This window comes from Trachypithecus francoisi, unplaced genomic scaffold (genome assembly GCF_009764315.1).
Source record: "Trachypithecus francoisi isolate TF-2019V2 unplaced genomic scaffold, Tfra_2.0 Lachesis_group17, whole genome shotgun sequence".
NCBI lineage: Eukaryota > Metazoa > Chordata > Mammalia > Primates > Cercopithecidae > Trachypithecus > Trachypithecus francoisi.
Window position 1 is genome coordinate 74,519,058 of NW_022681462.1, and position 27,761 is coordinate 74,546,818.

At 42.9% G+C, this 27,761-nt stretch overlaps 1 protein-coding gene and 1 long non-coding RNA gene across 2 annotated transcripts; both read left to right on the forward strand.

Annotated features, from left to right (window-relative positions):
- The first annotated feature begins 1,684 nt into the window (after positions 1–1,684).
- LOC117062486 (myeloid-associated differentiation marker-like) lies at positions 1,685–2,659 on the forward strand. Its single transcript, XM_033176061.1, is given in 2 exon segments — positions 1,685–2,286; positions 2,289–2,659. Coding segments are annotated over 2 exon segments (939 nt in total). The 5' UTR covers positions 1,685–1,718.
- A 4,473-nt stretch (positions 2,660–7,132) lies between these two features.
- Positions 7,133–27,595, forward strand: LOC117062487. Its single transcript, XR_004428399.1, has 3 exons — positions 7,133–7,190; positions 10,279–10,398; positions 27,417–27,595. It is a non-coding gene; the product is annotated as an uncharacterized LOC117062487 (long non-coding RNA).
- Positions 27,596–27,761: the final 166 nt, after the last annotated feature.

Genomic DNA, 27,761 nt, shown 5'->3' on the forward strand with positions numbered 1-27,761 from the left:
GTTGCACAAAGCAGATGCAAAGAAAGGGTGAAGTTGAGTGCATGGCTTCTCAGCCCTCCACTTCCCCACAGCTTGTGGCCCCTGGAGACTAGGCTTTGGGTGTGAACCTCAAAGAATGACAAGCAACAGAATGAATGTATGAATGCAGATTTTCCTGGAGCAAGTCTTGGTCATAGATCAATAATAATAACAGCCAGACATTGTGAGTCTTGCCTGTAATCCCATCGTTACCAGAAAGGGGTGATCTGGACCCCAAGAGAGGGTTCTTGGATCTTGATCAGGAAATAATTCAAAGAGTCCGTACAGTAAGATGAAAGCAAGTTGATTAGGAAATTAAAGGAATAAAAGAATGGCTACTCCAAAGAAATCAAGTTGATTAGGAAAGTAAAGGAATAAAAGAATGGCTACTCCATAGAGCCGCCCAGAGGACTGCTGTTTAACTATTTTTATGGTTTTCTGATTATATGCAAAACAAGGGGTGGATTATTCATGTCTCCCCTTTTTAGACTATATAGGGTAACTTACTGAGGTTTCCATGGCATTTGTAAACTGTCATGGCACTGTTGGGAGTGTGGCAGTGAGGATGACCAGGACACTTTCATCATCATCTTGGTTTTGGTGGGTTTTGGCTGGCTACTTTACAGCAACCTGTTTTATCAGCAACGACTTTATGACCTATATCTTGTGCTGACCTCCTGTCTCATCCTGTGACTTAGAATGCCTAACCTCTGGGAATGCAGCCCAGTAGGTTTCAGCCTTTTTTTTACCCAGCTCTTATTCAAGATGAAGTTGCTCTGGTTCCAACGCCTCTGACTCCAGCACTTTAGGAAGCTGAGGCAGGTGGATCACTTGAGCCCAGGAGTTCAAGACCAGCCTGGGCAATATGGCGAAACCCCGCTTCTACTAAAAACACAAAAAATTAGCCAGGCAGGTGGTGCCTGGTGCCTGTAGTCCCAGCTACCTGGGAGGCTGAAGTGGGAGGATCACCTAAGCCTGGGATATCAAGGCTGCAGTAAGCCCTGATTGTGCCACTGCACTCCAGCCTGGGCAACAGGGTGAGACCTTATCTCAAAGAAACTAAAATTTAAAAATGGTTAGGCTGACTTGAAGCCTTTATAAGGAGAGAGAGCCGGGCCTTGCCGGGCCAGCGGACCCGCAGCGCCACGGCAGGCCCTGCCGCCACCACCGCCTGCCCCTGGTCCCTGCCAGAGCAGGGTTACCGTCACACACGCGCCAGCGCCTACAACCGGCGTGCACTTCCGCTGGGTTCCCTCCGCCGCAGCCCACACAGGTACTGGAACCAGTGGCAGGAGATGGGTGGGACTTCCCCTGGTCAAGGTCAGGCCTCTTCCGGACTTGGTGGTGCCCTGTTCCTGTTCCGCCGGGTGTCGGGTCCCGGGAGGGAGGAGCCCAGTCCCAGTGGATACTGACGTTGCCTCTCACTCTCTGGCACTTTTCCCAGCCTTTTCCAGGCGTGTGACTTATCCGTTTCCACAGCCAGACCTTTCTCTGTGAATTCCTCAGCCAGGACTGCCGCCATGCCGGTGACTGTTACCCACTCAACCGTCACAACCACCGTGGCGTCAGCCAGACCTTTCTCTGTGAATTCCTCAGCCAGGACTGCCGCCATGCCGGTGACTGTTACCCACTCAACCGTCACAACCACCGTGGCGTCAGCCAGACCTTTCTCTGTGAATTCCTCAGCCAGGACTGCCGCCATGCCGGTGACTGTTACCCACTCAACCGTCACAACCACCGTGGCGTCCGCCACCGTCATAGGGTCCCCGACCCAGCCCCTGAGCCTTCTCCGCCTGCTGCAGCTCGTGTCCACCTGCATGGCCTTCTCGCTGGTGGCCAGCGCAGGCGCCTGGAGGGGACATATGGGTAACTGGTCCATGTTCACCTGGTGTTTCTGCTTTGCCGTGACCTTGGTCATCCTCCTCGTGGAGCTGGGCGGGTTCCAGGCCCGCTTCCCCTTTTTTTGGCGCAACTTCACCATCACCATCGCCTGCTATGCGGCCCTCCTGTGCCTCTCGGCCTCCATCATCTACCCCATCACCTACGTGCAGTTCCTATCCCACGGCCCTTCCCGCAACCACGCTATCGCCGCCACTGCCTTCTCTGGCATCGCGTGTCTGGCTTACGCCACCGAAGTAGCCTGGACCCGGGCCCGGCCCGGCGAGATCACTGGCTACATGGCCTCCGAGCCGGGGCTGCTGAAGGTGCTGGAGACCTTCGTGGCCTGCCTCATCTTCGTGTTCATCAGCAGCCCCTACCTGTACCACAACTGGCTGGCCTGGAGTGGTGCGTGGCGGTGTACGCCCTCTGCTTCGTCCTGGCGGCCCTCACTATCCTGCTGAACCTGGGACACTGCACCAACATGCTGCCCATCCCCTTCCACAGTTTCCTGTTGGGGCTGGCCTTGCTGTCCGTCCTCCTCTATGCCACTGCCCTTGTCCTCTGGCCCCTCTACCAGTTCAACGAGAATTATGGTGTCCAGTCCTGGCGGGCGAGAGATGTGAGCTGCGGCGACAGAAACCCCTACCTTGTGTGTATCTGGGACCGCCGACTGGCTGTGACCATCCTGACGGCCGTCAACTTGCTGGCTTATGTGGGCGACCTGGTGTACTGTGCCCACCTGGTTTTTGTCAAAGTCTAAGACCCCCAAGGGGCCCCATTTGCCTCTCCAACCTCTTCATCCTTCTTTCCCGAGTTTTCTTACTGAGTATTCTTTTCCTGTGTTTTCCTCTTCCCTATCTCCCCTCCTCCCCCTTTTTCTTTCCTTCCCAATTCATCGCACTCTTTCCCAGTTCTCTGATGTATGTTCTTCCCTTTCCTCTGCTGTTTCCTTCCTGTTTTGTTGTGTTGCCCACGGCCTGTTTTCACCCCTGAGCTGTTTCTCTTTTTCCACTCTCTTCTTTCCTTCCTCTCATCTCTTTTCTAGGTTTCCTTTTGGTTTTCTCATCTGCCTATTTCCCGACCATCTTCTCCTATTTCCTTGGGAGCCCTGAGGCTTTTCTGCTCCTCCCACCACGCACCTCCAAAGGTGATGAGCTCCAGATCGCCACACCCCTTGCAGCTGTCGGTGCCACGTCCTCCCAAGGGGCCTTCTGCCCACCCCTGCCCTAGCTGTGCCTTAGTCAATGTGTACCTGTGTGTGTTTGGGGGAGTGGGAATTGGGCCCCCTTTCTCCCAGTGGAGGAAGGTGTGCTGTGCACCTCCCCTTTAAATTAAAACATATTTGTGTATCTCCGGAGGTCAATAATTTCCAGTGAGCGGGAGGCTTTAAGCACAGACCCTGGGTCCCTAGGCCTTGCCTGGCACTCTGCCTTGCCAGAGATTGGCTCCAGAATTTGTGCCAGACTTATAGAAAACCCATTGCCTAGAGACCATCTTAAAGGAAGCAAAGGATGGATCCGTTTCATCCCACCTGTTATTCGCGGTATCAAAAAAAAAAAAAAAAAGTCAGGCAAAGAACCATAGGATCTTGAAGACAACTGTTTGAAGTATTTATGAGGGACAATGATGTGGCCTTCCAGCCTCAGTGTTAAAAATAACTTTTAACTGTGTCCTTTTAACTTTTAACACAGTGTCCTTCAGAACGTGTGGAAAGAGATAATAAGTAAATAAATAAACAACATGTCCTGCTTTGGCAGAGAGGAGAAAATGGCCACTGCCGGCCTTCGAGGCAGTACCAGCTTGGGGTTTTTTCTCTTTCTTTTCTGTTTCCTGGTCATGAGGGCAGAAATTACTGGGTGGCCCTTAAAAAAAAAAAAAAGAAAGAAATTTCAGCCTGGCAGGGTAGCTCACACCTGTAATCCCAGCACTTTGGGAGGCCGAGGTGGGTGGATCACTTGAGGTCACAAGTTCGAGACCAGCCTAGGCAACATGGCAAAAATTTGTCTCTACTAAAAATACAAAAATTAGCCCAGCATGGTAGAGGGTGCCTGTAGTCCCAGCTACTTGGGAGGCTTAGGCAGGAGACTGACTTGAACCCAGGAGGTGGAGTTGCAGTGAGCTGAGATCACGCCATTGCACTCTAGCCTGGGCAACAAGAGCGAAACTCAGTCTCAAAAAAAAAAGGAAGTTTCTTTTTTCTCTATTGTGAGCTGATGTGAAGGTGAGGATTGCTGCTGCCCTAGCCAGAGGAATGGCTTTGCTTGAGTGTGTGGTGCACATACCCAGGTGTTGCTGTGTGCTAGTTGCTTCTTGCTGCTGCTTCCTGGTTCTCTGGGACTCACATGCATAGTGCAATATATATAAATGTGTGTTTGTGTGTGTGTGTGTGTATATGTATATATTTTTTAATTCCCTGGAACTTTTGGTTCCCATCAGCTCCTGCTGTTAATCATAGAAAAGAAAGCTTGCACCTTCCCTGACACCCACATCTATAATGTTTTTTTAAATATCAGTATAAAGGAAAAAATAATAATATAACAATAGTGATAGTATAGTTTTAGTAATAATAGGTAACATTTTTGAGTGTTTACCATGTTCCAGGCACTAAATTAAGCTCATTTCCTCAATCATCTCAACTAAGCTTCACTATAATCCAATTAAAAGGTACTATTATTAGCTCCATGTTACAGATCAAAATTCTGGCACAGAGAACACATTTAACTAGCCTAAACTACACAGCTAGTCTTATGCTATACATATGGTAATTAAATTACAAGGTGCCAATTATATTTTACATTTTATAAGGAATTAGATTGTATTAGTGTGGTCAATGTTTCTCAACCCAGCTGCACATAAGCACCACCTAGCATCCTTCACGCTTGGAGTTCTGTGCAATGATTCTTACATGTCACGTTAAAGGACTTCTATTCAGTAGGGCTCAGATGATTCTGGGTCCTAATCTTAGTGCTGAGGCAGGACTACCCTTGAGGGAGTCAGCCAGGCCCTTGGGTCACAGACACACTGGTAGAGTAACTGACAGGCATTGGAGACCACCCCTCATTTGCATATAGACTCACAGCCCAGCTAACACCAAAACTGCCCTCCTTTCCAGCTCTGTGTTGTTAGAAACCTCAAGTACAAAATTTTGATGTTTATTTCTTCAAATTACCTAAATAATGTTTACATTGAGAAATAAACAAGGGAAATGCCACCAAAAATTTGAATAAAAAGACTGCAGTATAATACAAACTTCCAGGGAAAACATGCTGAAATAATTCATAGACTGTGAAAGCTAGTAAAACATGTATAGATCATCCAGTCTAATGGTCTCAATCCTGGCTGCACAGTAAAATCATTTTGAGAAGCTATTAAATAATACAAGTGCCAGCTCCCACCCCACAATGTCTGATTTAATTGATCTGGGGTAGCACCTGAAAAATGGTACTTTTAAAAGCTCCCAAGGGGTTTTTTAATTTTTCAGCCATCATGGGGAAGCACTGATTTAGCCCAGCCCCTCATTACCTGTAAAATGGCTTGCCTGAGGCCACCTAGAATGTCATAGGCAGTGCCACATATCTCTCTCTAGTCTTCTTTGAATCTATATTGAATCAGAACTATAGTTTCTTTCTGAAAATACTCAAGAAATCTTCTTAGAAAAAGTGCTAACTGTAAGACAAAGAAAATCAAAATCAAACATGATTACAAATATATACACTAATACCTAACATATCACAATTGTGACTTTTCAGTGAGTCAGTGTGTTACCTGTAATTGCTCATTAAAGGTGTTCTATTTTCCTTGCTTCAGTTATAGAGAGTGTGAAATGTTTCAGAGAAACCACATGGAAAGGTGATTGTCCAGATGCTGGCTAATGGGCAATGTCTTTGACCACATAGGGTTACATGCTCAGTGTGATGCTCTGAAAACTATTGCAGTTAATGAGCTGATCCTAATTGTGCTCATTTTCCAGCAACCTCAATAGGCCTGTATCCTGGGAGACAGAATGTGTTTCTGTTCACTCATTCTAACCCCAGAAATCAAGGAAAATAACAGACTTCCACAGAAGCTGAACTGACTGGGCGATACTATGACCAGGCAAGCATGGGCTTTTGACAGTAAATCCCGGAGAGGAGCAGAGAGATGCAGATACTTGATCATTCTTTGCCTATAAACACAATGCTTACATACCCCCAAATCTGACTGTGAGTATATGTTTTGGGCAAACAAAATAAATACTTCTGTTTGCAAGCTAAAGAAAATAAAATGGCCGGGCGCGGTGGCTCAAGCCTGTAATCCCAGCACTTTGGGAGGCCGAGACGGGCGGATCACAAGGTCAGGAGATCGAGACCATCCTGGCTAACACGGTGAAACCCCGTCTCTACTAAAAAATATAAAAAATTAGCCGGGCGAGGTGGCGGGCGCCTGTAGTCCCAGCTACTCGGGAGGCTGAGGCAGGAGAATGGCGTGAACCCGGGAGGCGGAGCTTGCAGTGAGCTGAGATCCGGCCACAGCACTCTAGCCTGGGCGACAGAGCGAGACTCCGTCTCAAAAAAAAAAAAAAAAAAAAGTAAAGAAAATATCAAAGCTAAATCCTGTATGAGCTTAGTATCTTCAGTCAGCCACATAGAAATAGGCCAGTTTTGTGTGGAAAATGTTTCAGACAAATTAAGAATATTAAAAACAGTGATGTTAAAGGTAATGTTTAATTTTACTTTCCAGACCACAAATTTTTAAGGCCTCTAGCCCAACCATTTATGCAAAGTGCTAATTAAAAATGTTATCTGTATATTAAAGGAGTTTCTTATATAGTGTTAGAATCCAGTGCATTCAGCAAATGTGGATTGAGTGTTTACGACGTGACTTATTGAAAATATTATACAGCAGGGTGACCAGCTGGGAAATTAATTTGTGCTTTTTTTTTTTTTTTTTTTTTGAGACGGAGTCTCGCTCTGTCACCCAGGCTGGAGTGCTGTGGCCGGATCTCAGCTCACTGCAAGCTCCGCCTCCCGGGTTCACGCCATTCTCCTGCCTCAGCCTCCCGAGTAGCTGGGACTACAGGCGCCGCCACCTCGCCCGGCTAGTTTTTTATAGTTTTTAGTAGAGACGGGGTTTCACCGTGTTAGCCAGGATGGTCTCTATCTCCTGACCTTGTGATCCGCCCGTCTCGGCCTCCCAAAGTGCTGGGATTACAGGCTTGAGCCACCGCGCCCAGCCTTGTGCTTTTTTTTGTTCTCAGTTGCTGCAGAGTCATCTGAAAGGAAGGAATCAAGCCTCTGTGTTCCAGAAGTCAGGTACTTTTCACTCCCAAAAACACAGGTTCATTTGTGGTGGGTCTGAGGCTAGGTGCTCTGGGTTATCCAGTGCTTCCTGAAGCCCTAGTTTTGAAAGAAGAAGCAGGATGAATTTTTCTGTATTAGAGATTGGCAGGGGAGAATTAGGTGTTGCTCCACTTGATAATGCAGAATTGTGAATAAGGACAAGGTTTGCAGATTCTGCAGCAGCTCAGTGGCAGGGTCTTGATGGTGTCAGGCACTTAAAGAGTACAGGGCAGGACATTAGGAGCCCAGTCTGGAGACCTACCCAAGATGCTCTCATGTGGAGTTTCCACAGAACCTGAGCAAGGACCTGGACCTGGAGATGTGGAATAGCAATGTTGGGCCCATAAATGGGACCACAAATGGACCCAGCATCTGAGCCACAGCATCATGTGACCATAAGAATAACAGTCATAAATGCAACCCTGGATGAGACCAGGGATTTGCCCCACTCAAGAACGGGGAGGCTGCAGGACCACTTTATAAGGATGACACAAGCCTATAGCATGACTGTACAAAACAAGGTTGGACATCTTTAAAAATGATTAATGTTGGATTTTTCACTGGTTTTCACATGTGGGAGCTAATACCAGTTCTCATAAAATCCTTCTCAAGAAAGATAAAATTATTCCCTGAATGTCAGGAAAAAAAATTGGTATCTATTACATATGTGTAAGAAGCTTTATTAACAAATAATCTATGTCACTAAATCACTTGAATGTAATGCAATTATATTTTTTCAGCCATAATCTAATTCAGATGTTTTGTGACAATGCAAGGAAAAAAAATGGATGTCTGGGTGGATATCATTAAAGACTCTTCTCCACATAAATCCCTATCTCTCATTGAATTAGAAAAGGATTTCCTGAGATCTTGCTAAAGAAATCTAAAAGGTAGTTAGTTTAAATTTGAACACTCTCTCATACACAATCTCATTTATTTATTCTTTCAATAAATATATGTATTACATTCCCACTGCCTGGCAGGAATAGAGTTGAATATCTGTATTCAACTTTTCTTTGATGCCGGGCTGTACAGGTATTGGAGATACAATAGAGAGAAAGAGAAATATGGTTGCTTTCCTCATGGAGTTTTTAGTTAAGTGAAACAACAAGAAAACTTATCACAAAATAAAATTTGGTAGGTGCCAAAACGGGAGAAGTACATGTTCTGTATTAGCAAATAGCAGAACATAATTTAGATGAGGGTGGTATCTCAAGGAAATGATAAACTGAGAGTGAAAGGATAGGAAGAGCCAGCCAGGCGACCATTGCGTAAGTTACAGCTTCTCACTATCTCTTCCACCACCAAATTGAGAACATGTAGTGAATTTCAACATTATAAGATCCTTCAAATCCAGGTAAGCATCCATATCAAGAATGTATTTGAAACTAGAGAATTGTCCATAGGATAAAAGAGGGGATGCTGCCTCATCCAGAGCCCGAGCTCTCCATTAGCCATGCTGCCCTCTGTGTCACTTCGCTCAAGAAAAACCCTCCACTGGAGCTATGAATCCCATCCTCTCTGGCCATCTCAAGGCTTCACTTTTCGAATTCTCCTATCTCTCCTACCTCAACAATGCCTCCTCTCTACTGGGTCTTTCCCTTTGGTGGCACACATGTCATAATAACATACCCATATTTGTTTGCTTTTTATAGAAGAGGAAAAGAAAGCAAAACAACCTCCTTTGTCCATAGGTAGACACACACACACACACACACACACACACACACACACACAGTATACCCTACCACCACCTCACTTCTCTGCCCCCTGTCACAGCAAAACTCCTTGGAAAAGTGCTATATATTTACCACCCACACTTCCTCATTCCTTCTCCAACCACTTTAGTCAGGATTTCTACTCCTCCACTCCCCGGAATTTCACCTCTTACCAAGATCAGCAATTATCTTCTTTTTTCCAAAGCCAGTTGACACTTCCCAGTCCTCATCTTCCTCATCCTCTTGGCCGCATTTGACGTGCTTGTCTACACTCTCCTTGAAACACTTTCTGCATCAAGTTCCGACACCCAAACCCTCCCCTGGTTTGGCGCTCTTCGGTCTCACCCTGGCTCTGCCTTCTCTCCAAATCTATGAATGCGGGCATATCCCCAGGGCTCAGTCCTCAGGTCTCACCTCCTTTCAATCTAACCTTACTCCCTCAGAGATCTCATACACTTTCTTGGGTGCAAATCACATTCACACACTGATGACTCTCAAGTTTCTGTGTCAGGCTTACTCCTCTCCCACAAACTCCAGATTCCTCAAACCTCGTGCCTCCTTCACAGCCCTTCTGTAAAGTGAGTGGCCAAAACAGAACTGTTGATTTCCACTACCCTGTAAATCTACCCCCCTTTCAACTAACCATCTACATACTCCTAATCTCCTTTGCCTTGCCACACCTTTTATTCTTCCATAGCACTTATCACCCTCTAACATATTGTATGATTTTATTTAACCTATTATTCATTGCCTACCTCCAATAAAATGTAAGTTCCACAAGGGCAGAGATCCTTGTTTCATTAGCTGTTATATCCTAAGAGCCTAAAGAATTGTCTTATATATATTAGACCCTTAAATATTAAGTATATGAACTAATGAGAGATAAGTGACTTGCCTAAGGTAGTATGCATTGCATTATATAAGAATATATCCAGGGATTTCTATATTACAAAGATGTAAATCAACACAAATTTAAGACTCTGACTGAGGCCCTAGAGAAAGGCAGAGATATAAGAAAGGAGTATGAGTCCTTAAAAGCTACCCTCCTGCTGAACAAGAACAACCACATTGCTGTTATATGAATAAAAAATAAAATTCCATTTGGTTAAACCTCTGAAATTTTGGAATTTGTTGCAGAAACTAGCTAATACACATTTGAATGTGAAATGTTTCAGCATGAAATGAATTCATGTGCTTTGGGGGAATTTACATTATTCATTCAACAAACATGCTGAGCTCTTGCTGTGGGCCAAGAACTCTGATGGGCATAGGGGGTTCAAAGATGAGTAATAGAAAATCATTTCCCTTCAGGAAACCCAAAATTTACAATATCATGTTGTAAGTTTTATTTCAGAGGAAAGGAAAAGGGGCTGTTTCAGCCCAGAGGAAAAAGCCTAATTCTGCCAGGCAGAGAAGAGACGAATCAGAACAGGGGATATGACATTTGGACTCAGTTTTGAATTGTGAGTATGATGAAGAATGAAAAAAGAAAATATGGCACTTTTGTAAAATGTTACTTGACAAATTCGATTCCAAATTATTTGACCTTTTCACTCTGTACAACTCTTCTTAGAGTTTCATTAAATACAATTCATATTCACTTCAGAGGTGAAATTGAACTTTGGTGTAGATATGTCACTCAAATAGATTGGGATCTAATATTTTTCTGTTTGCTAGTACAGTGGTAACATGCAATAGAAAATATCAAAGTGCAAAAGACTGTCCCTCATTATTGATATTTTCCAAATAGTTAATTTACCCCAAAAGATAAATAAAAGCCCTTTTTAATCATCAAAGACAGCACCACTCGGTATTTCACAATCTTTTACACTGGCTAGGTGATAAGCTGCACTGTTTTATGGGTCTTACAGTATTTGAAATCTATGAACCAGAAAGACCTTTTGTTTGTCTTCCAAATGTCCTATGACATTTGTTTTAATATTTATAAAGGTCTTCCTAATGAAGCAGGTATGCTTTCAAGAACTAGTTAATTTCAACATTTATTAAGTAATTGCTTTTACTTTAAGACTGATTAAGATTCAATGTGGACAAATACTACGTAATACACTAAGTAAGGCAGAAGTTTCTGCAAACACATGGGATAATATCTGGAAGTGGTCCGGCAGACTCCCATGGAGTGGTGCGTGTAACAAAAACAAATCTATCTCATTATATCTGGCACTGATTAGATCCTTTGCTAATGTGTGTTACCTAGTTCTCATTTTTACAAATAAGAGAAATATATGAAACTTAAAGTGAGGGCCAAAGAAAACGTAGGTATAATGATAATAATGACATAAATCCCTTTTGAGAGACCTTTTTCTCACACAAATATTTTTATATTTGCTATCTCATTTGTTTTTCATACAACTTGGAAAAAATATTAGAAGATGGAGGTAAAAATCTTTCCTAAGCCTACTTTTTTTGTTTTGTTTTGTTTTTTGTTTTTTGAGATGGAGTCTCACTCTGTTGCCCAGGCTGGAGTGCAGTGGTGCAGTCTCGGCTCACTGCAACCTGGGCCTCCTGGGTTCAAGCTATTCCACTGCCTCAGCCTCCTGAGTAGCTGGGATTACAGGCACATGCCACCACGCCTGGCTATTTTTTTGTATTCTTAGTAGAGACGGGGTTTCACTGTGTTAGCCAAGATGGTCTCGATCTCCTGACCTCGTGATCTGCCCACCTTGTCCTCCCAAAGTGCTGGGATTACAGGTGTGAGCCACTGCGCCCAGCCACCTATTTTTTTTTTAAGTCCAAGTCTCAGTCATGTTCCAGTTTCCAAAATCAGAATCAAGCATTATCTCTTCCTTCCACTGGTATAAACACTGGATTGGACACTTTGAGGATAGGAGGATCTGCAAATACAGAGATGAAGCATATTCTCTCCTTCACCTATGCTTGTAATTTAGTGGGGAGAGTCAGATAAAAGCATATGCAAAACAGCACATTTTGACTTGCATTATTCTTTTATGTCCTAAAAGAGGAGACAATGTTCTCATTTCAGTGAATCAACATCCACCCCTTTGAACAAGCCAGAAATCCAGGAATCTTCCCCCATTATTCCCTCTCCCTTACCAACCACATCTAGTCCATCAGATCCTTTCAATTTTACCTTCTAAATCTTTTTCAAACATTCTTTCTATCACCATTGCCATAGCCTGAGTTCGAGCTGCCATTATCTCCCATAGGCATGAATTGCACTGCCCCCTAAATAGCCTCCCTGCTTCCATTCTGAGCCTACACAGGGTTCTCTGCACACTGCAGGTGGAGTGATGTGGTAAAAATACAAACCTAGTCATAGGTTTTCCCACTCAAACCACTTCAGGATCTTTACGTTAGTCTTATGGTAAGGTGCAAAATTCCTTAATTTAGACCACAAGGCCTTGCTTGATCTAGCCCCTGCCTAACTCTCCAGTCCCATCATCTGCGGCTGTATCTCTTTGCTCTCTGTCACTTTGGTCTTCCTTCGGGTCATTGAACATTCCTCAGTCCTTCACACTTACTAGTTTTTCCCTTGTTCTTCTCTTTACCAAGAATGCTCCATCCCCTCCCCATCGTCACATTGTAGCCCAAAAGTCACTTAGGCAGGGAAGACTTTGTTCACTTTTTAGACACAATCGTTTCTTCTTAATGCTAATCACAACTCATAGCTATGTATTTATTATGTCCTTATTTAAATCTGTCTCCCGCTTCCATCCTGTTCCCACTGCACTGTAAGCTCTGTGAGGGCAGGGACAATGTGTTTGTTGCTTACTTTGTATCCCTGTAGCCTAGCACATTGCCTAGCACATGCTAGGGGCTCCGTAAATACACAGTGAATGAGCAAAAAGATGACTACGTGAATGAAGGAATGCTGAAATAAAGATTTCATGAAAGAGGTCACCCTGGAAATGAGCACTGAGGGGGAAATAAGATTGCAGTAGTCAGAAAAGGATAGGGAGGAACTTCCACACTCTAAGAACTGTGAGAAGCAGAGACAAAGAGACAAGAAGTCATAAAGCAGGAGAGGGAATCATGAAGAATCCATACTTATTTATTTGAATGTATACAGTAATGGAATATTAGCCCAGAAAGATGTACATTCATCATGAAGATGCTAGAATGCAGGATAAAAAATAGTATTTAATTACATAGTGATTCATTACCATTTTATGAGCAGAAAGTGACACATATGAAGTGAAATTTGGACAGTATTTTATGCTTGTCCATAAAGAGTGTAAGCCAATTAAAACCATAAGCTAATATTACCACAGATAACAAAGTTATTTTTTAAAGCTATTAACGACATACATTTGAAAAATAATAAAGATACTGACATGTCCTTGATAGAGAGTACAGACAAGAGATTTCTAAGATTGAAATTCATGGATAAATATGATGAATTGAAGCAACCTAATTTATAACACAGAATCCCCCAAAACCTCAGGAATTGGCAGCACTAGGTACTTCTAGAAACAGAGTTGAAAATAAGAGGAGTGGACCAGCTACCGTGGTTCACACCCATAATCCCAGCACTTTGGGAGGCTAAAGTGGAAGGATGATTTGAACCCAGGAGTTCAGACCAGCCTGGGTAACACAGGGAGACCTCGTCTCTACAAAAATTTAAAAATGTAGCCAGGAATGGTGGTGCACACCTGTAGTACCAGCTACTTGGAAGGCTGAGGTGGAAGGATTGCTTGAGCCCAGGAGTTCCAGGCTGCAGAGAGCTGTGATCATGCCATGGCACTCCAGTCTGGGTGTGAGAGAAAGACCCTGTCTCTGAAAAAAAAAAAAAATACTGAGTGTGGTGGCTCACGCCTGTAATCCCAGCACTTTCGGAGGCTGAGGCGGGCAGATTGCCTGAACTCAGGAGATCGAGACCAGCCTGGGCAACATGCTGAAACTCTATTTCTACTACAATACAAAATATTGTAGGCATAGCAACATGTACCTGTAGTCCCAGCTACTCGGGAGGCTGAGGCAGGAGAATTGCTTGAACCCAGGAGGTGGAGACTGCAGTCAGCCGAGATTGTACTACTGCACTCCAGCCTAGGCAACAGAGCGAGACTCTGTTCTCTGTCTCAAAAGAAAAAGACTGATTGGAAGTATGTTGTTTGAGAAATGGATCACTAGGCCGGGCGCGGTGGCTCAAGCCTGTAATCCCAGCACTTTGGGAGGCCGAGACGGGCGGATCACGAGGTCAGGAGATCGAGACCATCCTGGCTAACACGGTGAAACCCCGTCTCTACTAAAAAATGCAAAAAACTAGCCGGGCGAGGTGGCGGACGCCTGTAGTCCCAGCTACTCCGGAGGCTGAGGCAGGAGAATGGTGTAAACCCGGGAGGCGGAGCTGGCAGTGAGCCAAGATCCGGTCACTGCACTCCAGCCTGGGCGACAGAGCAAGACTCCGCCTCAAAAAAAAAAAAAAAAGAGAAATGGATCACTAAAACCCCTCCTTCCTTGCAAACAAGAGTTTTATTCTCTAAAAAAATAAAATACAGGGTCTCTACACTGAGGAGTATGTAGTACAGATAAGCATAAGAATGTGCTTTATGGAAAATGAAGGCAGGAATATGAAATTAGGGTTTACATGTCCAGTACTAAGATTTCCAGCTCTCTTCTCCAATTTAGATCCCAGAATTCTAGCAATACACATACATTTTCTAGACGGGAGATGAAAAGATTCTTTTGGGGTAAATTTGACCAGCTCAAAAGGAAAAATTGATACCGGAAGATATGCAAAGGTCCAGCCAAACCATCCTGTGGTGCATCCCATAAATGACAATAAACAACCATCCACTAAGGTCAGTAAGATTTTCTTTTCTTTCTTTTGAGACAGAGTCTTACTCTGTCACCCAAGCTGGAGTGCAGTGGTGTGATCTGGACTCACTGCAGCCTCCACCTCCTGGGCTCAAGCGATCCTTCCATCTCAGCCTCCCAAGTAGCTGGGACTGTAGGCACATGCCACCACACCCAGCTAATTTTTGTATTTTTTGGAAGAGATGGGGATCTTACTGTGTTGCTCAAACCCCAGGCTTCAGGCAATCCTCATGCCTTGGCCTCCCAAAGTGCTGGGATTACAGGCATGAGCCACCATGCCAGACTTCGTGAAGAATTACTATACAAGTCTAATTCCCTACTCTCACACAGAAGAATCACCAGACACATGAGGAAAGTATCTAAGCTGAATGACAGAAACCAAAATTTAATCAACTGATTAAGTAAAGCAACTTGGGGAAGGTCAGGCGCAGTGGCTCACGCCTGTAATCCCAGCACTTTGGGAGGCTGAGGCAGGTGGATCACGAGGTCAGGAGATTGAGACCATCCTGGCTAACACAATGAAACCCCATCTCTACTAAAAATGCAAAAAGTTAGCCAGGTGTGGTGGTGGGCACCTGTAGTCCCAACTACTCAGGAGGCTGAGGCAGGAGAATGGCGTGAACCCAGGAGGCAGAGCTTGCAGTGAGCCGAGATCATGCCACTGCACTCCAGCCTGGGCAACAGAACAAGACTCCATCTCAAAAAAAAAAAGAAAAGAAAAAAGCAACTTGGGGGAATGGACTCTTGAGGGACCATGTGGAATAAAACTAATGTTGATAAACTTAGAGAAATAGAAGGGGATGTTATATCCATGAAACAAAAACAGAATGCTATTAAAACAAAATAAAGAGAAGAGCCAAAATAAAGCATTACAAATCCAAGGGTAGAAAGGAAAAACTCAGTGGACACTTTGGAAAATAACCATGGAGAAATCTCCCAGAGAGGAGAGCAAAAAGAGAACTGAAAACCAGGAGAACAAAAACAGCAACATTAGAGAGCTAGCCCAGGAGATTCACCAGCCAAATAGTAGAGTTTCCAGCAGAATAGAGAGAATGGAGGGAGGGAACGATTAAAGGAATGATTCAAGAAAATAGCCCAGAGCTAGAGGACATATTTTTCTAGACTTTAAAGGCCTAATCCACGTGGCCAGCACAAATAATAAAAATAGATGAGGACTGAGTTCCTATTTTTTATCTTACCCAAATTCCTACCTAAGGGGTCTAGGGAGTCATGCCCTATAAACCATAAATTCTCATCAGATGGGTTTTATTTAACCTTATATAGTGTGACTTATATTTTTCAATCTGACTCTGGCATAACATTATAAGACAAGGAAAAAAATATTTAACCCCAAAATACGTTCCCTTGCCATACCTTAAAATTGCCCTGCAAAGTCTCTTGTGGGAAAAATCTATATTCTTTTTTTTTTTTTTTTTTTTTTTTTTGAGACAGAATCTCGCTCTGTTGCCCGGGCTGGAGTGCAGTGGCCGGTTCTCAGCTCACTGCAAGCTCCGCCTCCCGGGTTTATGCCATTCTCCTGCCTCAGCCTCCGAGTAGCTGGGACTACAGGCGCCCGCCACCTCGCCCGGCTAGTTTTTTGTATTTTTTAGTAGAGACGGGATTTCACCGTGTTAGCCAGGATGGTCTTGATCTCCTGACCTCGTGATCCACCCGTCTCGGCCTCCCAAAGTGCTGGGATTACAGGCTTGAGCCACCGCGCCCGGCCTTGAAAAATCTACATTCTATAGAGAATTCCATTCCTCCTTTCTTTTCCTTCCTTCCTTCCCAGATCCAGGAGATAATCAACTAAGAGCCCTTTTATGTCCGATAAAAAACAATTTACAACTTGCTCTCTCTAAAGTCGGCTACCTAAGTGCTTCCTCTGCACAATAAAACTTGGTCTCCACAATCCTTTATCTTTAACCTCAACATTCCCATCGATCCCAAGTCTTCAGACAACATCAACCATTTGTCAACCAGGAAATGTTTAAATTTGTCTGTAGCCTGGAAGTCCCCCCTACCTGACCCGCTTTGAGTTGTCCCACCTTTCTAAACCAAACCATGTATTTCTTTTTTCTTTTCTTTTTCATTGTACTTTAAGTTCTGGGATACATGTGCAGAACATGCAGGTTTGTTACATAGGTATATACATGCCATGGTGGTCTGCTGCACCTATCAACCCATCATCTACATTATGTGTTTCTCTTAATGCTATCCCTTCCCCAGCCCCCCACCCCCCAACAGGCCCCAGTGTGTGATGCCCCCACCCCATGTCCATGTGTTCTCATTGTTCAACTCCCACTTATGAGAACATGCAGTGTTTGGTTTTCTGTTCCTGTGTTAGTCTGCTGAGAATGATGGTTTCCAGCTTCATCCATGTCCCTGCAAAGGACATGAACTCATCCTTTTTTATGGCTGCATAGTGTTCCATGGTGTATATGTGCCACATTTTCTTTATCCATCCAAAGGTCACCAACATAAAAAACAAACCAATGTATTGCTTAAATATATTTGATTAATGTCTCATGCCTTCCTAAAAGACATAAAACTAAGCTATACCCCAACCCCCTTGGGCACATGTCCTCGGGACCTCCTGAGGGCTGTGTCACAGGCCATGGTCACGCATATTTGGCTCAGAATAAATCTCTTGAAATATTTTAGAGTTTGACAATTTTTGTCAACAAAGATATCACCATGAAATTTCAGAATATTTAAAGAGAAGAGAAAATCTTACAGGTTTCCAAGTGTGTAGAGGAGAGAAAAACACAGTTTACATACAAAGTTTTGGGAGCCAGAATGACATAGTTTTTTAACATTAACCTTAAAAAGCAGAAAATAAGGCGTTTAAAAATCTAGGGGAAAACTATTCTAGAATTCTACCTTCAGCCAAAAGTTATCAATCAAGTATGAGGGTAGAATAAAAACAATTGCTTCTGAAAGTCTCAAAAAATTTGCCTCCAAGAACCTTTCACTGGAATCTTGTGACTCTACCAAAAATGAGAGTGTGGTAAAGAGTCAAACTCAGTAAAATATTTGAAGATGTTTATTCTGAGCTAAATATGAGTGACCATGGCCTGTGACACAGTCTTCAGGAGATGCTGAGAACATTTGCCCAAAATGGTAGGGGTGAAGCTTGCTTCTCTACGTTTTAGGGAGACAGGAGACATCAACCAAATACATTTAAGATATACATTGGTGGCCGGGCGCGGTGGCTCAAGCCTGTAATCCCAGCACTTTGGGAGGCCGAGACGGGCGGATCACGAGGTCAGGAGATCGAGACCATCCTGGCTAACATGGTGAAACCCCGTCTCTACTAAAAAATACAAAAAACTAGCCGGGCGACATGGCGGGCGCCTGTAGTCCCAGCTGCTTGGGAGGCTGAGGCAGGAGAATGGCGTAAACCCAGGAGGCGGAGCTTGCAGTGAGCTGAGACCCGGCCACTGCACTCCAGCCTGGGCGGCAGAGCGAGACTCCGTCTCAAAAAAAAAAATCTCTCTGTACCTACAGAACTTTCAGGTTGCAAGGGCCCTTAGAGATCAACTTGCTCCTGTTTCCTGAATTTTTTCTAGGATACTCTTTGCAAGGGCTGTACATGCTCTATTTAAACACCTATAGTGACGGAGTGTTCACCGTATACTGAGGCCCCACTCTCTACTTGAGCTTCTCTAATTTGTTTTTTTTTTTTGTTTTTGTTTTTTTTTGAGATAGAGTTTTGCTCTTGTCACCCAGGCAGGAGTGCAATGATGCAATCTCGGCTCACTGCAACCTCTGCCTCCCAGGTTCAAGCAATTATCCAGCCTCAGCCTCCCGAGTAGCTGGGATTACAGGTGTGCACTAGTACACCCAGTAAATTTTTGTATTTTTACTAGAGATGGGTTTTTGCCATGCTGGCCAGGCTAGTCTCGAATTCCCAACCTCAAGTGATCTGCCCCATTCAGTCTCCCATAGCGCTGGGATTACAGGCATAAGCCACGGGCCCAGCTAAGCTTCTCAAATTTTTTTTTCTTTTTTTTTTTTTTGCTCTATGGCCCAGGCTGGGTGCGGTGGCGCAATCTTGGCTCACTGCAACCTCCGCCTCCCAGGTTCAAGTGATTCTCCTGCCTCAGCCTCCTGAGTAGCTGAGACTACAGGCGCGCACCACGCCTGGCTAATTTTTGTATTTTCGGTAGAGACGGGGTTTCACTATTTTGGCCAAGATGGTCTTGATCTCTTGACCTCGTGATCCACCCATCTCGGCCTCTCAAAGTGCTGGGATTATAGGAGTGAGCCACTGCGCCCGCCCTTGAATTCTTTTTTTTTTTTTTTTTTTTGAGACGGAGTTTTTCACTCTTGTTGCCCAGACTGGAGTACAATGGCATGATCTCAGTTCACCACAACCTCCACCTCCTGGGTTCAAGTGATTCGCCTGCCTCAGTCTCCCGAGTAGCTGGGATTACAAGCGTGTGCCACCATGCCCGGCTAATTTTTGTCTTTTAGTGGAGACAGGGTTTCTCCATTTTGGTCAGGCTGGTCTCGAACTCCTGAGAGTGCTGGGATTACAGGTGTGAGCCACCGCGCCCAGCCTGCTTCTCAAATTCTTAAATGGGACTTCCTTAGGTAAACCAAAATCTGCATACAAGGCATTGTTTCTTGTGCTACCCTGGAGTTCTTGACTCTCTCTTCTTTTGCTTAAAATGCTGCAGATCGGCCCTAAGTATTATCAGTGCTTTTAATAACTACCAAAATGCTTTCCTGTTTTTCTCCCTGAACTCTTAATTGTACCAGAGGACCCAACATTTTAGTAAAAGAAACTAAATATTTAAATATGAGTAAAAGTGAATATATAATAAATGATATCCATTCATTCCTGGCTAGTGAAAGGAACTGAAATAAATGACTTTCAGAGATTCCTTCCATTCTTTTTAAACACGGGAGTGTTTCATGGACTGGGATCACTATGTAAGGTACAATAACAGGGATGAAGCAGGCAGAGGAAGGCTAAAGGAAGGGATAAGAAGGGCTCTGCCTCCATGCCTTGCTATCTTCGGGCCCTTCTGAAGTCAGCAGTTGTCATGAGGCTTGACTCAAAATCTGTTTATAAGAGATAGAGTTCAAATTAAAGCCAAGTACAGCAGTGTTGTTTCCAGAATAATATGAATCTTCAAGCTGTGCTAAGTGCCTTTTTGCCTCTACACATGAAAATTACTACATTTTTCAGTTTATTTCTATTTGAAGGAAAATGGTTTAGGTGATTATAGAGGAGTAGCTGGTCAATTCTACCCAAATTCCACTGGTGATTTTTATGTTAAAATTCCAAAAGTCTCTTTAATAGATAATTTATGTTCCTCTAAGATAGTTTTTTTTTTAACAATAATAAAAGCCCTCAAACTTCCCAGAGGCAAAAAAAAAAAAAAAAAATTATACTCAATGTGAGATCTTAGAGCTTAGCTCTTGTCACATGATCAAGAGATATTCTCCAGTAGTTCTCTGTGGGTGACCAAAAGCTGTGAAAGTGGTGAGACATATATTCTTTTCCTGGGCTTGAATTTTTTTTTTTTTTTTTTGAGACAGAGTTTTGCTCTTGTTCCCCAGGCTGGAGTGCAATGCCACCATCTTGGCTCATCGCAACCTCCACCTCCCAGGTTCAAGCAATTCTCCTGTCTCAGCCTCCTGAGTAGCTGGGATTACAGGTGTGCAACACCACACCCGGCTAATTTTTTTTGTATTTTTAGTAGAGAAGAGGTTTCACCATGTTGGTCAGGCTGGTCTTGAACTCCTGACCTCAGATGATCTGTCCCCCTCAGCCTCCCAAAGTGATTACAGGTGTGAGCCACTGCGCCCAGCCTGGACTTGATTTTTACCAGTGTCAAAATCAAAATAATTTCTCAAAATCTCTTATTTGAAAAATTCTAATTTTTCTGGTACCCATTTTCTTAAATTCCATTTTTATTTATTTACTCATCAAATACTGATTGTTCATCTACTATGTGACCAGCCCTGTTCTGCCCACAGGGGATGCAGCAGTGATCAACACAGAGAAATGTCCCAGGAGCTCACATTTTAGGGATGGGAGGACAGATAATGAGATTTATATTTATCTTATTCCACTATATAAAGAAAATAAAACAGAGTGATGTCCTAGACAGTGACAGTTATAAGTGGTGGCTGATTATACAGGGTAATCAGAAAAGCCTTCTTGGAGGAGATGTTAGAAGTGAAAACCAACTGTCAAGAAAAAAATCAGCCACATAAAAGGTCTGGGGAAAGAATAGGCAGAGGAAAGAGCAAGTGCAAAGGCCTAAGAGAGTCTGCACGTGAACGTGATTACGTAACAAGAGTGTACTCTGGGGGATTTTAATGTCTTTAGTGATAGTGGATGCCTTCTTGCATCTGACCACTCAGCTGAGTTCTCATAGACTAAAGCTTCATTCCCCCAGTTGCTAGACTATTGCAGCTGATGTCTTTTAGCTGAATCCCACCCCAGGCATTGCCCACAGCCTAAGAAAGTCTCTCTACCTCCCTGGAAGCAGATCATATCCAATGACTGGCCACAGAGTTATAAAAACTCAACCCCTTGCAAGAGCCATCCAAGTACTTAGTGCCCCAGGGACTGGCTTGATTCTTCTATCTTGATTGCAGCACAGCCCACCTCCTCTCTCTGCCCAGTCATGCTTTCTTCACTGCCCTTTTCTGTGAGCATTTTTCCACAGATTTCCATCTCTTTCCCTGGGGTATCCAGCTTAAAACCAAGGTTGATCAATTTCGTCACTTATAGACATTAAAATATGACAGCAGGCCTAGGCAACAAAGCAAGACCCCATCTCTACTGAAAAAGAAAAAAAAATTATCTGAGTGTGGTGGCACACACCTATAGTCCGGATACTCAGGAGGCCGAGGCGGGAGGATAACTTGAGCCCAAGAGTTTGAGGCTCCAGTGAGCCATGATTGCATCACTGCACCGCAGGCTGCACAACAGAGCATGACTCTGTATCAAAAAAATAAAATATAACAGCAACACCATCACCAAATTTAGAAATCATTTAAGAGTGCCAGTGTTTTGGCCAGGTGCGGTGGCTCATACCTGTAATCCCAGCACTTTGGGAGGTCGAGGCGGGCAGATCACGAGGTCAGGAGATCAAGACCATCCTGGCTAACACGGTGAAACCCTGTCTCTACTAAAAATACAAAAATTAGCCAGACGTGGTGGTGGGTGCCTGTAGTCCCAGCTATTCAGGAGGCTGAGGCAGGAGAATGGTGTGAACCGGGGAGGTGGAGCTTGCAGTGAGCCTAGATGGTGCCACTGCACTCCAGCCTGGGCGACAGAGCAAGACTCCGTCTCAAAAAAAAAAAAAAAAGAGTGCCAGTATTTTTAATCCATTTGTAATTAAAGATAATATGATACAAAGTCCTAATTGGTCTCCATTCTTTTAGTTTTGTCACTCTAAAATCTGTCCTCACACTGTTGAGTATTGCCATCTGATCATGGCAATCCTTTGCTAAAGCCCTTCAGTGGCACTCAGTGGCCTTGAAGACAATGGCTGAGCTCCATGGTCCCCAGGTCTCTTCACAACCTAACATCTGCCTTCCCGTCTAGACCTTCCACTGACCTGATTCAACCCTAGGCCCATGGCATTTGAGTTACGCTGCTTCACAGTTAACTGCTAAGCAGTTTTCTCTGCTTAGCAAATCCTTTTTTATTCTTTAAAGCCACCTTTTCTGAAAGCCTTCCTTAGCCCTCGTACTCAGAGTTCCTAACACCCTCTTGTGCCTCTACTCTATACTGTGCACTTTTTATTGTTGTACATATCATTGTAAACATCTGCCCATTTCTGCTGCTCAACTGCACTGTTGTTTCCTTGAAGTCAGAGACTATGTTCTATTTAATATCAACCCCTTCAGTGCCAAGCCCTTCAGAGACACTCAAAAAGCCTGCCTCACCCTGATTTCATCAGGAAAATAGTATAGACAAGACACAAAACGTATTTGTAAAATAGATGCCTAACTAGTAACCGTTTTACAATTGTGAAATCCATCTTAGTAGAAAGGTTACCTTTCACTGGGCCCTAATAAAGGAGGGTCTATTAGTTTATTTTCACACTGCTGATAAAGACATACCCAAAACTGGGAACAAAAAAAGATTTAATTGGACTTACAGTTCCACATGGCTGAGGAGGCCTCAGAATCATGGTGGCAGCAAGAGAAAAATGAGGAAGAAGCAAAAGCAGAAACCCCTAATAAACACCTCAGCTCTCATGAGACTTACTCACTATCACGAGAATAGCACAGGAAAGACCAGCCCTCGTGATTCAATTACCTCTTCCTGGGTCCCTCCTACAATATGTGGGAATTCTGGGAGATACAATTCAAGTTGAGATTTGTGTGGGAACACAGCCAAACCATATCAGAGGGGCAGATGTACACTGTTTGTATTGTAAATGTAACTGCCGGACCCCAATTGCTGCAAGTCTCAGGGGTCTACAATCTTAAGGACTCCCATAGACTACTACATTTTCATACTCACCCACTTCAGTTAAACCCTCTAAGTTAGCAGTTTCCACTCTGTTAACAATTTGTCATGAGTATTTATTCGTCTTCCAGTTGACTTGAAATGAGAGAAAAGACAATGGGCAAATCAGAACAACACCCAAGTGAACTGTTCCATGTTCACAAGTGTGAAAGCCACCAAAGCCATCCATGAACTGAAGAACTCTTGGTTTGCCAATTAACAGAGAATAAGAGTATGCTTCCAGGAACTTTCCTGGGGGGCACTGCATTTTAAAATTGACCATTGATAATAGCAATGATGAGCTCAACAGGAAATAGAATCTTACCCTCCTGACAATTCCAGTGTTCAGAAGGGACAGTGTTCTAGCAGAAGAGTCAGTCAGTGACTTTCAAGTTAGAATATTGTGTTTCAATTCTTTTAAGAGCATGTGGCCTTCAAGAAGATATTTAACTTTGCTTAGCTTGACTCTCTTCATCTGTAATACAGAATTATCTGTAACTCACACCATCCTTGTGAGAATTAAATAAATAAGGTCATATGTGAGAAAGTGCCTAGTCTAGGCTCTTGCCTGATTAAGGTTTTAATAACTCTTCACTCAAAGCAACAAGTGTATTCACCAAATGCATTTTCCTTATGTTGTAAAACCCAAGCACAGCAAATCAGAAGAAATTGATTCTTATAGATTAATATCATCATTCAAACACACTGGCATGAGTTTAAGATATGTTGATTTTGAATTTCTCATGTCAATCTTCTATACAATCAGAAAATCACTTTAAGAAGCTATGACAAACTGCCAACCATATATATGAGGCTATAATACATTTGATTTTTTTCCCTGAATAAGCTGTTTGAAGAATGACAGCTAGACAGTAAAAAAGAAAATCAACCCCTCTGGAAAGTTAGTAGCTTTATATACTTTTGCATCCCAGAAAATACCTAAGCAGATTAAAAGCTTTCTACATTTCTGAAAAGCCCATTTTGGTCTGACCACCTGTGTTCTAAATTGTACAATAATGGAATTTTAAAAGGTTGTGTGATAGTAAATCTCTCCAATCAACATATTATAAAACCAACACCACCAAAAATTTACCTCTCCAGCACAATATGGAAAGACAACTGCTCAGATCTGAGAGATGTAAAATGTTGAGCTTATTTTTTTAAATCATGTTACTCATTGATTGTAAGGTTGGTAATACTTAGACACAATGCTTGAATTGAGAAAAAAAAAATCTGCAAGCTTTTGTGTCTTTTGGTATGCAAAATGAGAAGTCCTGTCAAGTAGACTAGAGGATAAAGTAAATCTTTATTAAATAAAAAAACTATTAACCGGCCTTTGGTGTAGCCCTGCTTGATGCAAATTATATTACTTGTCAAGACTTTTGTTTAGTCACAAATAAAAGGTTTAGTGGATAAAGGTTTGGCCTTTCACTACAGGTTTTCTGCCAAACTGTGACCTGAAATGAATGAATTGGTATTGAGTGGGGCCTCCTGACTCTGTAATTTAATGCTAACAGTAATTAGCTAAGAAGGTGGTGTTATAATGAAAGCCCAGAGCATAGTGTTTACGTGATTTTACACAGCTGCAATAGATGGCGCCTCCTTTTTCCGTCTTTTTCATTTACTACCTCTGAAAAAGAAGAAGGTGCAAGTCATAAAAGATACAGGCTGCTTGACTCTCTGATAAATCTCTGGACAGTGAAGACCTTGGCTTTAAATTAGCTGTCAGGCTTCAGCCATCTTACTCACTAGCTCACTCTGGAGTTAGCAACAGTGCAAAGAGATTATAAATGGATGCCTATGTCTTGATTAATGCCCTCTTTAGTAAACAGACTTTACACATAGAGCTGTGGCATAGCAGATGCCCTGTTATAAAGGTTAATCTTCACTTCAATAGCACATTCAAGACACCATGCTTTTTCACAGTTCTTCTCTTTTCTTTTTGAATTTCAAATTCTCTTAGAATAAATGAGAAAGAGGAAACCTAATAGCAGAATCAGGATCTATTGTTAGAAACTTCCTATGTAAATAAAGGATCATTGCTGAACCTCTTGACTGTTTCATAGAACAAAGGAAATCCTCTGTATAAGTCCAAATTGAAGACTTTCCTCCTTGGCCTTTAAAAAAAAGCTTTAACAAGGAAGGCCCACACCTAAGTGACCCCCTCTCTGCTTCTAGCTAGGGATAATTTGCTTGATGGAATGGAGCATCAGGCTGGAATGGAGGTTTTGCACCAAGTAGTCTAATGTTAGGTGCCAGCAAGTAATCTGACTTTATAACCAAACACTGAGAATCCATTAGGGGGCCTGTCCTTTTCCAACTGCTGCCTGTCTTTGTGTTACCTGAATGTCACTTGGTTACACAGGAAAAAGATGGGGAGAAATGAGGATGCAAAAAGAGGCAAAAAGAGTGTGCTAATACATTTTTACTTTATCCAAAGCTTTAGTTCCAGAAGAAATGTTGATATGAGATTTTTGTCACATCAATTACTCTCAATGAATTGGAAGCAAATCTTCCTTTCACGTGTTTATTGACATTGTCATTTACTCAGCTTTATAAAGTGTTTTGTTGACGTAAATTAGATCTTTGTTTATTCTGTTCCAGACAAGAACAAAACTAAAATTCTCTCATAAAAACGTCTTTAATACTTTGCTATCCTAGAAAGTAAGCAATTCTGCCTAAGATTAGTAGGTTACATTAGTTCATTTCCAAAAGGAAAATAGTAAGAAAGCAAAATGAAGGTACAGAAAATTGGTTAGAAATTCCAATTAATTCTAGTTAGTTTTTCAGTCTTTTTATTCTATATGCAGAGAGTGTTTGCATAATTTAATTTGGATTTTCAGAACACTAATCCTCTCCATGTTTAAATGAAATAGACAAATACACATCCCCAAAATTGAGGGATTATATGGCCATTTGCCACTGTTCGCCTCCAATTACTGCATGTTCTTACTCCGCGTCATCTTTCTTCTTCTGAAGTAAAATCCTGCTGTAGTAAAGAGACTTCTAATGTAATCTGAGTTAAATCTGTGGTCAGTTGATAGAAAGATTCATGGTGCCCCAACTACCCTCTTGTCTTTATCACTAAGAACTCAGAGAGGAGGCCGGGCGTGGTGGCTCACATCTGTAATCCCAGCACTTTGGGAGGCCGAGGCAGGCAGGTCATAAGGTCGAGAGATCAAGACCATTCTGGCCAACATGGTGAAACCCCATCTCTACTAAAAGATAAAAGATTAACTGGGTGTGGTGGCGTGTGCCTGTAGTCTCAGCTACTCAGGAGGCTGAGGCAGGAGAATTAGTTGAACCCAGGAGGCGGAGGTTGCAGTGAGCCGAGATCATGCCACTGCACTCCAGCCTGGCAACAGAGTGAGACTCCATCTCAAAAAAAAAAAAAAAAAGAACTCAGAGAGGAACCATTATCCCCTGTGAAAGAACCATAAGAACCAGAAACTGGCAAGTAAAAAATACAATGGGAACCCTCCTTCCTTGGGAAAATAGGGACTACTGGGGTTAAGCAAGGTCTAAGAATGTGGAGCAAAAAGAGTATATTTTAGGACCTGGGAAGCAAAGAGTCCAGTCCTGGTTCTAGTCCTCTTACTATAGCAGAGTTGTAGACCCTGCTTAAGCAAACAAAATACTACCTAGATGGGATTTGAGAACCAAGATCAACCAAAAGCAGAACAAAGTGTTAAGAGGAAAAAGAGATAATACTTCTTTTGAAGAAAAATTAGGATATGTCTTTTTAAAGAGTTAAGAGCATTTGTGTTGGTTGGTTGGTTGGTTGGTTGGTTGGAAGGTATCCATAGCACCAAGATGCTTTATGCCTAGGAAGTTGAAGTACTTTACACCATATAAACAAGCAGCATCGCAGAAAGGGTGACAGTTGCCTGAGTGTCCTTTCTATAAAATTTCAGATCCAAAGTTGGTGATAGGATAAGCCTTGCATTTTGGACAGAAAAGCATTGGCACAAAACAGAAATAAGGTTAAGTGCCTTTGGAAAGAAACGTTTTATATATTGTGACAAACCGAATAATAGCCCACAAAGATATTCAGGTCCTAATTCCTGCAACCTGTTCAAGTTTCGTTAAATGGCAGAAGGAACTTTACAGATATGATTCAGTTAAGAATCTTATGATAGAGAGATTAGCCTGGATTATGCAGGTGGACCCTAAGTGTAATCATAAATTTACTTATAATAGGAAGGTGGAGGGAGATTTGACAACACAAGAGGAGAAGGAAATTCGATGACAGAAGCCAGATTGGAATGATGTGAAGAAGAGGTGAAGTCAAGGAATGCAGGCAGAAACCAAAAGCTAGAAAAGCAAGAAAATGTATTCCTCCCTCACTACCACCACTCCAGAACCTCCAGAAAACCCAGCCATGGCCACACTTAGACTTTAGCCCAGTGAAGCTAATCTCAGACTTTTGGCCTCTGCAATGGTAAGAAAATAAATGTGTGTTGCTTTAAGATACTACGTTTCTGGTAATATGTTACAGCATCAATAAGAAACTAACACAAAAATGTTCTGGGTTCAAGTTAATAT